Source organism: Macaca mulatta, chromosome 6 (assembly GCF_049350105.2).
Source record: "Macaca mulatta isolate MMU2019108-1 chromosome 6, T2T-MMU8v2.0, whole genome shotgun sequence".
Taxonomy (NCBI): domain Eukaryota; kingdom Metazoa; phylum Chordata; class Mammalia; order Primates; family Cercopithecidae; genus Macaca; species Macaca mulatta.
The window spans coordinates 44,639,796-44,657,520 of record NC_133411.1 but is presented as its reverse complement, the minus strand read 5'-3'; the positions used below and the strand labels follow the sequence as shown (position 1 = coordinate 44,657,520).

General features: G+C 39.1%; 1 protein-coding gene across 6 annotated transcripts in view; it reads left to right on the top strand.

Annotated features, from left to right (window-relative positions):
- Nucleotides 1-17,725, top strand: part of TMEM267 (transmembrane protein 267) — a 43,597-nt gene that overhangs the window by 22,990 nt on the left and 2,882 nt on the right. For all 6 annotated transcript variants that reach the window (XM_078004730.1, XM_078004732.1, XM_015139993.3 and 3 more), the window contains one exon: nt 10,970-11,355. In XM_078004730.1, coding sequence (XP_077860856.1) covers nt 11,044-11,355 — 312 coding nt within the window. In that variant the 5' untranslated portion in view covers nt 10,970-11,043. The remainder of the gene's footprint in view (nt 1-10,969; nt 11,356-17,725) is intronic.

Here is a 17,725-nt window from a genome sequence, read left to right as displayed (position 1 = left end):
ACACACAGAATTTTCTTTATAATTAATGTTTTAAAACTTCTTAAACTTTCAAAACAATATTTTCTTAACCTTTTAATGTAGGTAAAAATCTTATGCCTCCTTATAAACCTTTTACCAAAGGTGTATTTTACTTTCCTTATACACCTTGCACATAAACTGTTTCTTCAGTAGTACTCAGGAGGCCTTATTACTTTTACACAACATTTTTTGAATAAAATTTTTTATAACATTTTTTCTTTCACAACTTTTGCAGACAATTCTTCAACATGTCTCAACTTTCTGACTTATTACAAACATTTTTTTTCTTTAAACAACCAGTTAATTTATTTCAGGACAAGAATTTACCATATAACACTCTTTTTACATAAATTCTGTCTTCCCCCTTTTTTTTCCTTTTTTTTTTTTTTTTTTGAAGATAGCCATTCTTGTTTTTTTAAAGCAAACTTTCTTTATGTCTGTGGACTAAACTGTCTAAGGCCACAAGATTAGAAGTTACTATAATACATGTTACACTGTTAACTTTTGTTGAAAACCTTGTAAGTTTAGGATTTCATTTATCCTTTGCTATTAATAAGACCTTGTTTAGTCTAAATTAACTTAGAATTGGTATAGATGGCCTTTTTGTTTATTTTTTATTTTTTCCTGTTAGCAAAATAGCTGCCACTACAGAATGAATGCATCTGGGCCATCCGCGGGTTACTGGGTTAAGGATTTTTGATAGGAAGGCCTCAGTGCTTTCAGGATACGCCCTTGTTTACACTGACAACAAATTGGCATTAGAGTATTACAGAGTTACAGAAAATAATTATCAATTATAGGTTTTAAATTTACCTTGGCTTTTAAAGGAATAGGGTATACTGTTTTCTTCTTAACTACTTGTCTATTTCTCTTTCTCTTTTTCTTTCTTTCTCTTTTTCTTTCTTTCTCTTTTTCTTTCTCTCTTTGACTTCTGTCTCTCTTTCTCTCTGACTTTCCTTTTGCCTCTGTCTCTTCCTCTCTTTCTGCCTCTCTCTTTCTCTCTCTCTCTCTTTTCTTGACTCCTTCTTTGTCTCTCTGTCTTTTCCTCTCTCTCTTTGCCTCTTTTTATCTCTGTCACTTTCCTCTCTTTTCTCTGCTGGTCTTTCCTTGCCTCTGCCAGCCACTTATGCTGCTGTTCTCTTAACTACTGTGGGGGGGAAGTGGGTCTAAAACCAGTTGTAACTGTCTGTGTATGGAAACTGGTCTGGGTACCCTGGCTTACAGGTTACCTTGTGCCATACCTTTGAAACAAGGGATCTGTCCAGCCTTCCTTCTGATGGCCAATCCACCTCTAATGCTGGCCAGTCTGTTTCACACAAAGTTCTAAGTTTTCCTGGTGTCATAGTAACACCGTAATCTCCCTTAAATCCTTCCTTGAAGTTTTTCAACACAGTTCCTAGTCGGGCAGGCTTACTTTGTGCCTGACCCATGTCTCCTCTAGACAAAACACCATGCTTACACCACACGCACACTACAAAACAAAGAACGGGTAAAAAGGGCACACACATACTTTTACAGTTTATTCCAAACCAGAATCGAAACCAAAATCAGAATATCAAGAAATCCAAGCCAGGTCAAAACCAAAACCAAAGTATCAGGCAGTACAAGTCAAGTCAAAAACAAAAACCAAAGTGCAGGTACAGGCACGTCGTGGGTGATCAGGCCACGCTTCCACTCAAATGGAGTAGGCAAGTTCCCAAGACCAGTCCTGTCAAGCAATTCAAACCAAGTCAAAACCAAAACCAAAGTGCCAATAAAGGCATGCCATGGGTGATCAGGCCCCGCTTCCGCTCAAATGGAGTGGGCAAGTTCCAAAGACTAGTCTTACCAAGTTTTAGATGTCTGAACTCCAAGTGCCAGTTCCTTCCCTGTGTTCAGCCACTGCGTTGATCCTCCATGGGGACCTGCCACACACTGCTCTGGCGAGGTGTCCCACCAGGGCAAATGCCTACCCAGGAGCACTCTCAGGATCCGCGTTGCTCAGGCTGGTGGGAGTGCCCTGCAGGGATGTCCCACAGGGCAAGCTAAAGCCACCTAAGGAGCTGCCTGGACCATCCACCAATCACCTCGCTTCCCAGTCAGGGAACCAAGAAATGTAGCAGGACAAGCAGCGGACCAAACCCCTCAGACACCAAGATAGTGAAGGGAGTGGCTTTAATCAGCTGGGAGCATCAACAGGCTAGCGTCTTAAAATCTGAGCTCATCAGGTGCTCAACTTCTGTCCCTTTTAAGGGCTCACAACTCTAAGGGGGTCTGCATGAGAGGGTTGTGATCGATTGAGCAAACCGGGGGGTACGTGACAGGGGCTGCGAGCACCAGTGGTCAGAGTAAAACAGAACAGAATGGGAGGTTTCATAATGTCCTTCCATACAGTGTCTGGAATCTATAGATACCAGGCTTAGGTCATGCAGGCCTAGGCCTGGTTTCAGGTCTGGTTCTTCGGTTTCGGGTCTGGTTCCTAGGTGCCAGGCTACCTGCCTTTAGTTTTGATTCTCTTTCCCTTTCTGAGTATAAAACAATGTGAGAGGGTCTCTCTCTTTCCTCAGTTCATTTGGTGAGGTCATGTTTTCCTGGACGGTGTTGATGCTAGTAGATGTTCTTCAGTGTCTGGGCATTGATGACTTAGGCATTTATTGTAGTCTTCATTGTCAGGGCTTATTTGTACCTGGCCTTCTTGGGAAGGTGTTCCAGATATTTGAAGGACTTGGGTATTATAATCTAAGCTATATCTGCTTTAGGGGGCACTCCAAACCCAGTAATACTGTGGTTCTTGCAGACTCATAGAGGCACTGCCTTGATGGTCATGGACAAGATATGGGAGAATTCTCTGGATTACCAGGCAAGGACTCTTGTTCTCTTCCTTTACTTTCTCTCAAACAGAGTCTCTCTCTGTGTTCTGAGCCACCTAAAGCTAGGGTGGAGTAACGCAAGCACCCCTGTGGCCACAACTACTATGACTGTGCTGGGTCAGACCTGAACCCAGCATGGCACTTGGACTCACCCAATGCCTGCTATATTCACTTCCTGGCTACTGCCTGTGTTTGCTCTATGCCCTGGGACTCTACAATCAGCCAGTAGCAAAGCCAGTCAGGCCTGTGTCCTTCCTTTCAGGGCCGTGAGGTCCCCCAGGCCCTGGTTGGGTGTAGAGGTGCCATATGGGAGTCAGGGACTAGAGTCAAAAACCTTAGACGTCTATCTGATGTTCTCTTGCACTGCAGATGAGCCGGCACTCAAACCACAAGATGCAGTCCTTCCCACTTTTCCCTCCCCTTTCCAAAGACAGAGGAGCCTGACTCCATAGCCACCACCACCCCAGGTCACAAAGAGTACTGCAAGAATACTGCTGATGCCCCTTAAGGCACAAGATTTCTTAAATCAGTTTGTGGTGGATGCTGCCTGGCCTGAGACCCACCCTTTAGGGCTGGGCTCCTCTCTGGCCCAGGGCAGGTCCAGAAATGCCATCCAAGAGTCAAATCCTGGAATCAGGGACCCCAAGAGACCACTTAGTGCTCTATCCTCCTATGCCTGTGCTAGTACCTAAGGTGAAAGACAAAGTCCCCTTTAGTTTTCCCTCTGCTTTTCTCAAACAGAGGGAGTTTTTTCCGATAGCCACCACAACTGATAATGTGCTGAGTCTCACCTGAAGCCAGCAAGTCTCAGAGGCTCACGCAACGCCCTTGATGTAGTACCTGGGTATCACTGCTGGTTGTTCAGGTCCCAAGGGCTCTTCAGTTAGTAGGTTATGAATGCTGCCAGTTTTGGGTCCTGTCCTTCAAGTCAGGGGGTTCCCTTCTGGCTCTGAATATGTCTAGAAATGACATCTGGGAACTAGGGCCTGGAATGGGGGCCTCATGACTCTGACCTGTGCCCTGTCCTGCTGTGGTTGAGCTGTTATTCTCCTCAAGCAAAAAGAAGGGATCTCTTTTGGAGCCTCAAGATGTGCAGCATGGGGTTAGGTGAGGGTGATGTCAGCACGCCTTTGGCTGCCCCAACTGGTGTCTCAGTATGTCACGTGCCCACCCAGTTCACTGTCTCTGGGCCTAGTTCAGCTCTAGGACTCACCTAAGGGTTTCAGTCCTTATAGCCTACACTGCCTTTCAAGTTTACTTGGAGACAGAGGGCACTGTAGCCCTCAGTGGCGAGGTTTGCAGAAACTCAATTTCAGACCAATGGAGTGGGCATTTCCCCTCTGGCTTGGGCTAATTTAAATGTTCCCTCTGTGGCTGGACATCAACTGAGTTTAGTCTGGTTTTCCTTTCTGCTCTAACAGGACAGCACTGAGTTCAGTGCCTCAAAACTGCTGTGTTCTCCCTCCCTCAGTGCCCAGAGATGCTCTCTGCCCCACTCTGCCACCTCTGGGGTGTAGGGGAGGGGTGGCGTTAGTGACTCAGGACTGTTTTTGCCTTTTTGTGTTTGTTTGTTTGTTTTTTACCTCTTGTGTGCTTCTTTCAGTGGTGTGAAGTTAAAACCAGGTACTATGAGTCTCACCTGATTTTGGGTTCTTATGAAGGTGTTTTTTTTCTATGTAGCTAGTTGTTAACATGTGTTTGGGGATGATCGATGGAGCCTTCTATTCTGCTGTTTTGCTCTGCCTCTCTAATTCAAATATGTGGTTAACTTTTATAGGGGTTCCATGAACATTTGAAAAGAATGTATGTTGTTTATAGCAGGAGTCCCCACCCCCAGGCCATGGACCAGTATGGGTTCATGGCCCATTAGGATCCAGGCCGCACAGCAGGAGGTGAGCGGCAGGCTGGCAAGTGAAGCTTCATCTGTGTTTACAGCCACTCTCCATCACTCACATTACTGCCTGAGTTCCACCTCCTTTCAGATCAGTGGCAGCACTAGCTTCTCATTGGAGAGCGAACCCTATTGTGAACTGCACATGCAAGGATCTAGGTTGCGTGCTTCTTATGAGAATCTAATGCCTGATGATCTGTCACTATCTCCCACCATCCTAAGATGGAACTGTCTAGATGCAGGAAAACAAGCTAAGGGGTCCCACTGATTCTACATTATGGTGAGTTGTGTAATTATTTAATTATATATAACAATGTAATAATGATAGAAATAAAGTACACAATAAATGTAATGCACTTGAGTCGTCCCAAAACCATCCCCCTCCGCAGTCTATGGAAAAATTGTCTTCCATAAAACCAGTCCCTGGTGCCAAAAAGGATTGGGACCACTGCTTCATAGCATATGAAGTTGTACACCTGAGTATGAAATAAAATTTATAAATTATATTATTCAGATTATACCTTTTTCTGACCACTTAATTTTTTACTGCTATGTTGTTTGACATGTAAGCATCCTCTTACCCCATAGAACTTTACTGCGATGTGAATATTTTATCCCTTTCAGTTCTAATTCATCATTTTTACCTTGAATTCTGTGTTTGCAGTTAACATTACCATTGCTACTTAATTTTGTTTGTATTTCTTAGACATATATTTTCTCATCTCTTTATTTTCTATATTGTTAAGACTTTTTGTTTGAGGTGTTTTGTTTTGAACAAAAACTTAGTGATGTTTTATTTTACCCCAATCTGATTATGTTTGTCTCTTTATAGAGAAATTTAATACATTCACATTTGTTGTGGTATTTGTATTTTATTTGGTCCCTATTGCGTCTTGCAGAGTAGAGGGTGAACTGGCGGGAAGTAAGATTTTCTTTTTTTCTTTTCTGTCTTGCTGTATTGATCAAATTTTCTTTATTTGTCTCCCTTCCTGCTAGAGATTGAGAAGTTCTACTACTCAGTTTCCCCTACCCCCAAAATAATACATGAGTATATAATTTCTAAGGCAAAACTTCTAAAATTCACAGTTGCCACATAGGTGCCATAATTTAGCTATGCATAGAATGCTGCAGTCTATGATCTTTTTCTCTCAGAGTTCTGTAAGTGTTACCTCACAATATTCTGACATTTAGGGTTGATGATAATCACATTCTCTTTCTTTTGAAGATAACTTTTTTTTTTTTGACATAGAAACCCTAAAGCTTTTCTCTTTATTTTTGGAAATTTTTTTTCAATGCCCAACGCTTTGTCTTATATTTTCCCCTTAAGCTTTGGAAAAATTCTTTGCAAATGTTCTCATTTACTAATTTTGATGTTTGAAAGATTCATGCCACTATGCATTGCTTCAGTGTATAGTAGACTTTGCACTGAGTTTTTATTTGGATAATCAACTTTTTCATTTCCATAGTTTCTTGTTTTCATATTTCTCCTTTTTAAACAAAAGCCTGCTGTTTTATAATCAATGTATGTTCCTAACTGTTTAACATTTTTGTTGGAGTATAATTGACATGTAATGAACTGTATATGTTTAAAATATTAGTTTGATATGTTTTGACATATGTATGAAACTGTGAACCATTAAACTATCACCACAGTCAAGATAATGAACATATGTGTCCCTTACCAAAGTTTCCTGATGCTCCTTTTTAATCATTCCTGCCTCTACTGTCTTTAGGAAACCATGGATCTGCTTTCTGTCACTATAAATTAGTTTGTATTTTGTAGAATTTTAAGTAAGTAGAATTATACTATGTACTCTTTTTAAAAACATATTTCTAGGCCAGGTTCAGTGACTCACGCCTGTAATCCCAGCACTTTGGGAGGCTAAGGTGGGAAGATTGCTTGAGGCCAGGAGTTCCAGACCAGCCTGGGCAACATGGTGAAATCCCATCTCTACAAAAAAATCTAATAATTAGCCAGGCATGGTGGCCTGTGGCTGTGGTTCCAGCTACTCAGGAGGCTAAGGCAGGGGGATCTCATGAGCCCAGGGCATAGAGGCTCCAGTGAGCCATATTCACACCACTGTACTCCAGCCTGGACAACAGAGCAAGACCCTGTCTCGAAAAATAAAGAAAGAAAGAATTTTTTAAATTAAATAAATATAAATGGAAACATGTAGCTGGCATGATGGCTCATGCCTGTAGTCCCAGCTACTCAGGAGGTGAGGCAGGAGGATCACCTGAGCCTAGGAGGTCGAGGTTGCAGTGAGCCAAGATCAAGCCACTGCACTCCAGTCTGGGCAACACAGTGAGACCCTGTCCTCAAAATAAATAAATTTAATTTAAAAATTTCTAAATGAAAATTTCAAACATACAGAAAAATAGAGAACAATATAATGAACTACAGTACATCTATTACCTACATTTATAATATTGTTTTGGTGGTTCATGTATCTAATTTTTAAAAGTAAATTGGCTTTATTTTTAAGTTTTTGTAAGTTTTTCTAATTAATAGACTTTATAAACTGATACGGTTTGGATTTGTGTCCTCACCCAAATCCTATGTCAAGTTGTAATCCCCAGTGTTGGAGGAGGGGCCTGGTGGGAGGTGACTGGTTCATGGGGCAGATTTCCCCCTAGCTGTTATCATGTTAGTGAGTGAGTTCTCACGAGATCTGGCTGTTTAAAGTGTGTAGCACCTTCCACTTCACTCTTCTACTCTGGCCATGTAAGACGTGACTCCTTCCTCTACCTTCCGCCATGATTATAAATTTCCTGAGGCGTCCTCAGCCATGCTTCCTGTACAGCCTGCAGAACTGTAAGCGAATTAAGCCTCTTTTCTTTGTAAATTACCCAGTCTCAGGTAGTTCTATGCAAGAACAAACTAATACATAAACCTGAACAGCAGTTTTAGGTTTACAGAAAAATTGAGCCAATATTATAATGAATTCTTATAGATGCCCTTTGCCCTGCATACATTTTCCCCATTATTAACATTTGCAATAGTGTGGTATATTTGATACAAGTAGTGAACCAATATTGATATGTTATTATTGACTAAAGTCCATACTTTACATTAGGGTACATCCTTTGTGTTGCACAGTTCTCTGGGTTTTAACTGTGTACTTTTTGTTTGTTTGACGACTTTCACTTACTATAATTATTTCAGGATTCATTCATGTTTTTATGTGTATCATGTGTTTGTTCCTTTTTGTTCTACCTTTTGTATATTCACATGTTTAGGGACATTTGAGTGTTTCCAACTTGGAACAAATTCAGATAAAGCTGCTATGAACATTCATGTGTAAGCCTTTGTGTACACATATGCTTTGGGAAAATATCTAGAAGTGGAATGACTGGGTTATATGGTCAGAGTACGTTTAACTTTCTGAGAAATTGGAAAACTGTTTTTCCAAAATAGTCATACTATTTTTCATTCTGACCAGCAGTGTATGAGTTCTGGTTGTTCCACATCTTTGTCAATATCTGGGATTGTCAGTCTTTAATTTTAGTCATCTTAACAGGTGTGTTTGATATCTCAGTTTTTAAATTTGTATTTCCCTAATAATTAATGGTGATGAACATATTTCTTATTCTTATTGTCTATCTATATATCACACATGGTAAAGTACCCATTTTCACATCTTTTGTCCATTTTTGTATTGTCTTTTTTTTATTACTCTGTTTTGAGAGCTCTTTATATATTCTGGATATAAGTCCTTTATCAGATATAAGATTTAAAAATTGTTTTCTCTTTCTCTTAACATTGTCTTTCAAAGACCAGAAGCTTTTAATTTTGATAAAGTTCAACTTACCAATTTTTTAGTGGATCAAGATTTTGGTATTGTATCTGATAACTCTTTGCGTGACCCAAGGAGACAAAAATACTTTATGGTTTTTTTCCAGAAATTGTATCTTTTTATGTTTTATTTACATTTAGGTTTGTGATTCATTTTGAGATAATTTTTGTATGTGGAGTAAGATATGGATTCAGCTTTATGATTTTTGCATATGGATATCCATTTGTTCTTGTACCATTTGTTGAAAAGAATATTCTTCCTCCACTGATTTATCTTTGCACCTTTATCAAAAATTATTTGACCAGGCTGGGCTTGGTGGCTCATGCCTGTAATCCCAGCACTTTGGGAAGCCAAGGATCACTTGAGGCCAGGAGTTCCAGACCAGCTAGGAGTTTGAGGCCTCTCTAGAGATAGGGAGACCTTGTCTCTTTGAAAAAAAAAAAAAAGGCATGGTGACACACATCTGTGGCTGCAGCTACTCAAGAGACTGAGGTAGGAGGACCTTTTAAACCTGGGAGGTAAAGGGTACAGTGAGCCATGACTGTGCCACTAAACTCCAGTGAGGCTCTGTCTCAAATTTAAAAAATTGGCCAGGCACAGTGGCTCATGCCTGTAATCCCAGCTCTTTGAGAGGCTGAGGTGGGTGGATCACTTGAGGTCAGAAGTTCGAAACCAGCCTGGCCAACATGGTAAAACCCATCTCTACTGAAAAAAAAAAAAAAAAAATTAGCCAGGCATGGTGGTGGGCACCTGTAATCCCAGCTACTTGGGAGGCTGAGGCAGGAGAATTGCTTGAACCCAGGAGGCGGAGGTTGCAGCGAGCCAAGATCACACCACTGCACTCCAGCCTGGGTGGCAAAGTGAGACTCCATCTCAAAAAAAATAAAATAAAATTGACTAGGTATGTTTGGTTCTATTTCTGATCCCACTCTGTATTCTGTTTTGTTAGTCTGTATGTTTGTCACTATACCAGTACTACACTGTTTTGATTACTGTGCTTTTTTTTTTTTTTTTTTTTTTTTTGGAGACAGGGTCTCTGTATTGCCCAGGCTGGCATACAGTAGCACGATTACAGCCCACTGCAGCCTCAACCTCCAGGGCTTAAGCGATCCTCCCACCTCAGCCTCTCAAGTAGCTGGGACTACAGCCATGTGCCACCACGCCTGGCTAATTTTTTATTATTTGTAGAAACAGTGTCTCCCTATGTTGCCCAGGTTGGTCTCGAGCTCCTGGCCTCAAGCGATCCTCCTACCTCAGCCTCCTAAAGTGTTGGGATTACAGGTGTAAGCCACTGTGCCCAGCCTACTGTAGCTTTATAATAAAACTTAAAATAAGATGGTATTGGTAGTCCTCCAACTTAGTTTCTGTTTTTCAAACTTGTTTGATTCTTCTAGGTCCTCTGCAGTTTTAGAATATATATAATGAGCTATGCATAGTTTTTATTGCAGAACAGAAGTTGATTCATTATGAATAAATCAGTTATTCTTTAGTCTCAGGATTAAAACAAAACAATGTAAAAGAAAAAACTTCATGTGTCACACTTTAGGTAGACAGATATTTTCTAGCTAGGTAAATAATGTCAATATTCTGTGCCACGTGAGAACTCAGCATAGAATTATGATTGCATTTTTATATGAGTTAAGGTTATTTGGTTCAAGGCAACAGAAATGAAATGGGGATTTATTGGGAAAATACTGGGGTAGCTCATCAAAGTGGAGGGTGAGCTGCAAGATCCAGGGTAGCTCTGAGAACCTTTAGACATTCAACGTAAGTACTCACTGTCTTCATGATTCTATTAGTCTTTCTCCTTTGTGTCTCTCTGGGATTTTATTTTCCTAGGCTATTTCATGTAGTGGAGTCCATGGTCTCCAAGAAGAGGAACTTTCTCTACCAGCTCCACTAAGAAAAATTTTGGAAAGGAATCTGATTAGCTCAGCCTGGGCCACTTTCATTACTAAATTAGTCATCATTATTAGGGAAATGGAAAACTCTAATTGGTGAGCTCTGGAGTTTAATGTGAGAAAGTTTTCCCAAAGGAAGGGATTACTGTTGTCAGAAGTACGGAAAGTAGTTGTTGAGTACACAAACCCAATGGATATTCACTACCATGTACTACACACAGCTGAGAGAAAGAACTATTTGATGACTTAAAGCAATAAATTGCAGTTGGTGGGCTTTCTGAAATTCTCCTTGATATATACCATGTACCCTGTTTTTCCTAAAAAAAAAAAAAAAAAAAAAACAACTAATCTATTCTCCTTAGGCTATGCGGCATATTATATATAACATGTAAAAGTTGCCAGTATTTACATCTTGGTCTTATATGTGAGAAATTATTGCTGATACTGTTTTGTTTAAATATTATATGGCAGTCCATAATCTTCATTCATATTTTTCTCTGCTTTCTCCTTTAGGGTGCTGGCAATGTAAACAAGAATAGACTGTTCATTCCTGATGGCTTTTAGTCTATACTAACATATTGTTTGTCATGGCATCCGAGACTGAAAAGACCCATGCTTTACTGCAGACTTGTAGCACTGAATCTCTTATTTCCAGCCTTGGTCTGGGGGTATTTTGCCTTGTAGCTGACAGACTTCTTCAGTTTTCTACAATTCAGCAAAATGACTGGCTTCGTGCTGTCTCAGATAATGCCGTACATTGTGTAATTGGCATGTGGTCATGGGCAGTAGTCATTGGAATCAAGAAGAAGACTGACTTCGGAGAAATCATTTTAGCTGGATTTTTAGCCTCTGTTATTGATGTAGACCACTTTTTTCTAGCTGGATCCATGTCTTTAAAGGTAAAAAGCATAGGCTTAATTTTTCTGGTCTTTAATTTCCTTAGCACTATTTTGCTAATCTTTACAGCATCATTTAGAACTAGAGAGGATTTGTCTTAAAATAGGAAACACATTCATTTAACCTTTTTGATCACTTAGTACTTCCCTAAAGATGCACACAAATACGTTGCTAATCAAATTATTTGCCATCACAAACTGCTATGGATTCACATAGAGCAAAGACCCATGAACTGTATGTACCTAAAGAGTTCAGGGCTGGCTTACAGAGGATGTGTTTAGCCAGGTCTTGAAGAAAGTATTAGCAACCCGGCTTAAATTAACAGGGGTCATTCTCAAGGCTGTCCTAGTTCTTTTTGTATCAGTGTACTTTCTTCAGGAGCACACTTAATATTTCCCCCCTTATTCTTTATGTTTTACAGTTAGTATGCAGCTCCTAAGTACTCCATAAAAGTTGAATAGCTTTAAGATGATTCCCAGTCCTGAGGAATGACTTGAACAGATTAATTCCCCCAGTCCCTTTTGGGGCCAAAGGCGTGTATTTCAATTGGACTGGCTAGAACACAGTCCCTTGTGGAGAAATTGAGGAATTTCATTGAGGCATTCAGAAGTTTAGTTATATAGCTCACAAATGAACTAAACTTAAAATGTTGGTTCGGATAATATTTTCTAAATGTCAGAAGATTTGCCTACATTTTATGTGTTTATGATCTATAAACATTTCAGGAAAGAAATCTAAATTCATAGAGCAAGGACTTTCTGTTTCATTCACCCCTAGCCTAGAACAATGCCTGGCTTACCTAGTAGATATTCAGGAAATATGAGAAAAGTGAATGAGAAATATTCACTTTTTCCTATTATATGTTGGGTACGAGGTATTTCTCAGAAATTGTTTCACTTATTTAGAAATTTAATCAGTAAAGAATCAGTAATTGCTAATTAAAGACAAAATTTTGTGCTATAGGTAGAGTTAACATATCATTTTGTTTAATATTGAAATAAGAAGACTTGAGTTTGAATCCTGGTTTTTTGGTGTTAGCAGAGTACTTTCCTTTTTTTTAGTTTTATTTTAAATTTTTTATGGATTTAGGGCCACAAGCACAGTTGTATAACATGTATGTATTGCATAGTGGCAAAGTCTGAGCTTTTAGTGTACCCATCACTCTAATGCTATACAAATAGTATTTTATCTCTCACCTCTTCTCACCCTCCCACCTCTTGGAGTCTTAAGTGTCTATTATTCCACTCTGTATGTCCATGTGTACCCGTTGTTTAGCTCTCGCTTACAAGTGAGAACATGTGGTTTTTTAACTTACTATTTCTGCATCATTTCACTAAGGATAATGTCCTCCAGTTCCATCCATGTTGCTGTAAAAGACATGATTTCATTATTTTGTATGGCCAAGTAGTATTCCCTCCAATGTCTATTATTCTACTCTGTATGTCCATGTGTACCCGTTGTTTAGCTCTCGCTTACAAGTGAGAACACGTGGTTTTTTACTTGCTGTTTCTGCGTCATTTCACTAAGGATAATGGCCTCCAGTTCCATCCATAAAATCAGACACGATTTTATGATTTTTGTATGGGCAAGTAGTGTTCCATGGTGTGATTATATATCACATTTTAATCCAGTCATCCACTGATGAACACTTAGGTTAATTCCATGACTTTGCTATTGTATATAGTGCTGTGATAATCATACAAGTGCATACATTTTTTATATAATGATTTCTTTTTTTTTTTTTTTTGAGATAGGGTCTTGCTGTGATGCCCAGGCTGGAGTGCAGTGGTGTGATCACGGCTCACTGCAGCATCAACCTCTTGGGCTCAGGCGATTCTCCCACCTCAGCCTCCTGAGTATCTGGGGCCATAGTTCACATGCCACCGTGCCAGGCTAATTTTTAAAAAATTATTTGTAGAGGCAGGGTCTCCCTATGTTGCCCAGTCTGGTCTCAAACTCTTGGGCTCAAGAGATCCTCCTGCCTCAACCTCCCAAAGTGCTGGGATTACAGGCATGAGCCAGTGTGCCTGGCAATGATTTATTTTATATAATAACTTATTTTCCTTTTGGAAGATATTCAGTAGTGGGATTGCTGGATCAAAAGGTAGTTCTACTTTTAGTTCTTTGAGAAATCTCATACTGTTTTCAGTAATTTATATTCCCACCAACAATGTATAAGTGTTCCCTTTTCTCTGCATCCTTGCCAACATCTGTTGGTTTTTGACTTTTTGTTAATAGCCATTCTGATGGTATGTGATGGCATCTCATTGTGGTTTTAATTTGCATTTCTCTGATTATTAGTGATATGGAACGTTTTTTCATGTTTGTTGGCTGCTTATTTGTCTTCTTTTGAAAAATGTCTGTTCATGTCCTTTGCCCACTTTTTGATGGGGTTGTTTTTTCTTGTTGAGTTGTTTGAGTTCCTTGTAGATTCTGGATATGAACCCTTTGGCAAAAGAACCCTATTTTCTCCCATCCTGTAGGTTGTCTGTTTACTCTGTTGATTATTTCCTTTGCTGTACAGAAGCTCTTCAGTTTAATTAAGTTCCCTTTTCTTCTTTAAGTTTTAACTTCTTCATCTGTAATATGTGTATTATAACATTACTTACCTTGTGGGGTTGTTGTGAGGCTTAAGTAAGCATGATAAGTGACCTGGCCTGGTAAATATTAACAGTAAATGGTCCAGGCGCGGTGGCTCACGCCTGTAATCCCAGCACTTTGGGAGGCTGAGGCGGGCGGATCACGAGGTCAAGAGATCAAGACCATCCTGGCCAACAAGGTGAAATCCTGTCTCTACTAAAAATACAAAAAAAATTAGCCAGGCATAGTGGCAAGTGCCTGTAATCCCAGCTACTTGGGAGGTTGAGGCCAGAGAATTGCTTGAACCTGGGAGGCGTAGGTTGCAATTTGCTGAGATCATGCCATTGCACTCCAGCCTGGGCAAAAAGAGCGAAACTCTGTCTCCAAAAAAAAAAAAAAAAAGGAAAAAACAATAAATGTTAGAGATTGGGATAAGTTATGAAGCATTATAAAATATGTGATTCATAAATGTATTCATCTAGAATTTATTCTTTTATAATTTTTAAAAGCATTTGGGCTGCATAGCATATTTATCCTTTAATTCACTTAGAAGCACTATTGTTAAGAATATGAGCTATAGAGTTAGACAGAACCAGGATCAAATCCCAGCTATGTCACTCATTAACTGCACAGTATGGGGGAAGTGACTAGCCTCACTACCTCAGTCTCCTCTGCTGTAAAATGCTACCTACCATATAGAGTTGTTATAAGGATCAAATGAGATAGTGCACATAAAGTACAGCATAGTGCTAGTATTAATCATTATTTTTGAATTAAGTATTAAAATATTTTACATTCACCATAAGGTGGTATGTGATTATCAGTAATAAATATCAAACCTGAATAAGTGTTCATGGCAGTGATCTATTTTTACTTCTGTGATTCCATAATTCCATTTTCTTTCATTATTCATCATTTTTCTATTAATAAAAAAATCAAAGGCCAGGCACAGTGGCTCATGCCTATAACCCCAACACTGGGAGGCTAAGATGGGAGGATCATTTGAGGTCAGCAGTTGAAGAGCAGCTTGGGCAACAGAGTAAGACTCCATCTCTACAAAAAAAAAAAAAAAAACTAGCCAGGCATGGTGGTGTAGGCCTATAGTTCCACCTAATCAGGAGGCTGAGGCAAGAGGAGCACTTGAGCCCAGGAGTTTGAGATTACAGTGAGCTAAGATTGTGCCACTATACGCCAGCCTGGGCTTTGAGACAGCACAGGTCTCTGTCTAAAAAAAAAAAAAAAAAGCTACATTGATATTTTAGAAATCAGCAAACAACAAGAATTTCCAGTTTCTTTTTTAGCAGCTATTAATATAAATAGATGTTAATTCACAAATAAGAATGTAAAGAATCAGTATGGCTGTGAATATATCCAGAACATAACTCAACATCAGGTTATTGCTTTCTTGCAAGTAGTGATTACCATAGGCTCCTTAATCCCATCCTATTGAAAATGTTGTACTTCCTATTAAAAGTGTCGCCAGTCTTTCCAATCAGTTCTATGATTTATATTTTACTAATATGGATTATAAACTAAACCTTTATTACTATAGTACATAAAAGTGCTTTTGTTGGGGGGAGAAATCTGATGCCAGTGTAATACTATTGCCTTTGCAAGTTATTTTACCTTTTGCGTGGAGGCCTTAAAAACTGTTCTTTTATCATTATTACAGTAACAGCTCTACTAAATTGTCTTGAAGCTTATCGAGTCAGTTTTTTAAGATGGGCTCTTGAAATAGATTCGCATTTTTATTTTTAGTTTTCTTAGATCATAGCTTTAAATACTGGTTCCATTCTATTCCTTTGTTTTTCTTTAGGGACTTCAATTATACATATGTTGTTTCTTTTTGCCTGTATTCTATTTCAGCCATTTTCTACCTGACTGTTTTTACTCTTTTCCTCATACTATTTTTATTTTCTTGGTTAGTTTCCTGCATTTTTTTTCTTTTCTTTTCTTTCTTGAGACAGAGTCTTGCTCTGTTGCCCAGTTTGGAGTGCAGTGGTGCAATCTCAGCTCACTGCAACCTCTGCCTCCTATGTTCAAGGGATTCTCATGCCTCAGCCTCCTGAGTAGCTGGGATATGGTGGCATGCATCACCATACCCAGCTAATTTTTGTATTAATTTTTTCAATGCACCTTATTAAACTTTCATTTGACCTATTCTCCCTTGGACACATTACAATATAGTCATTTATTAGATTGTTTTTGGTTTTTTCCATACTGAGTTTAATCAATTATTATCTTTTTTAAAATCTTTTTTTTTCCATTTTTGAACTTCTGATTCAAGATTTTTTTTATGTCCCCATATGGTTGTTTGAGATTTAATTTAGTTTGGAGTCTTGTGATACAATTTTCTTATGTTTTGTGTAGTTTTTAAAAAATTTTTTTTTTTTGTATTTGTTACTAGGAACAGGGTTCAAGAGATTTTTTTATGTGGGGGGGGGGGGTTGTTTTTTAGACGGAGTTTCATTCTTGTTGCCCAGGCTGGAGTGCAATGGTGTGATCTCAGCTCATTGCAACCTCCCCCTCCCAGGTTCAAGCAATTCTCCTACCTCAGCCTCCCGATTAGCTGAGATTACAGGCATATGCCACCACGCCCAGCTAATTTTGTATTTTTAGTAGAGACAGGGTTTCTCCATGTTGGTCAGGCTGGTCTCGAACTCCTGACCTCAGGTGATCAGCTTGCCTCAGCCTCCCAAAGTGCTTGGATTACAGGCGTGAGCCATCCCACCTGGCCTGATATTTTTATTCTGTTTTCTATTTTCCTCCTATACTAGCTTTTTACAGATTTGTTCTCTTTTATCACTTTATTTCATGATATTACATGATTATTTATTCTAACATATTCTTGGTTAAGGCAGTGTTGGCAAAAGGACCGATGATGAACTTAACATATTGTGGATATAGAATTTAAAAACAAAGGTGAAGACAAAAGTAGAATAATAATACAGAAATGGTACATGTTCTGATGAAGTAGAAGTAAAACAAAATGTGGAGGAGGAGGCAAGGAAAGAGGAGTGTAAAATAGACTCTTTGATGTTCAGACCATAGGTGAGAGGTAAAGAATACTAGTTTGAGGAGAGGGTCTATAGAATTCCTTGTTCAAGGGTGGTCTGATTTGACAGTGGGACAAGGTACGGTTCTTTAATGAGTAACTTTTTTTCATGTGGTGGGAACACTGTCTGATTTTTGTTTGTTTGTTTTTTGGACAGGAAACTACATTTCTTCCTTTTACTACTACTTTTCCTTTTCACCGTCTAGTCTCCAAAGGGTGTCTCTCCCTTTCTTACCATCATCTCCCCCAGAATCAATACCTTTCAGAGTCTTGAAGGTCCACTTTTAAGACCTTTCCCTGCAGTTAGTGCTCTGACCTACTAGGACACTCTTCAGTATTTTCACACTTAAACTGAACTTCCTAGTGATAATTTTAGATCAACAGTATTTTCACACTTAAACTGAACTTCCTAGTGATAATTTTAGATCAATCTTAGGTTTCCCCTCTTCCCTCTTCAATATAGTTTTTCCTGACTTGGATGGAAGTGTTTGAGAGAGAACCCACTGATCTGGTGTTTATTTTAATACTCATGGGTAATTTCAAATATGGGCATTCTCTGGCTTCTATTTATGCTGAGGGTTTAAGATTTTATGTAGTTTTATTTGTCCTTCATGTTTTAAAATATTTTTAGAGGATATGTGCAGAGATTCAGATTTAGACAATCATCACTATTCTCAGCTTTATTTTTGTTTAGGGATTGTCTTGCTGCAAATTAGTCTTTAAAGCAGGTGGGAACA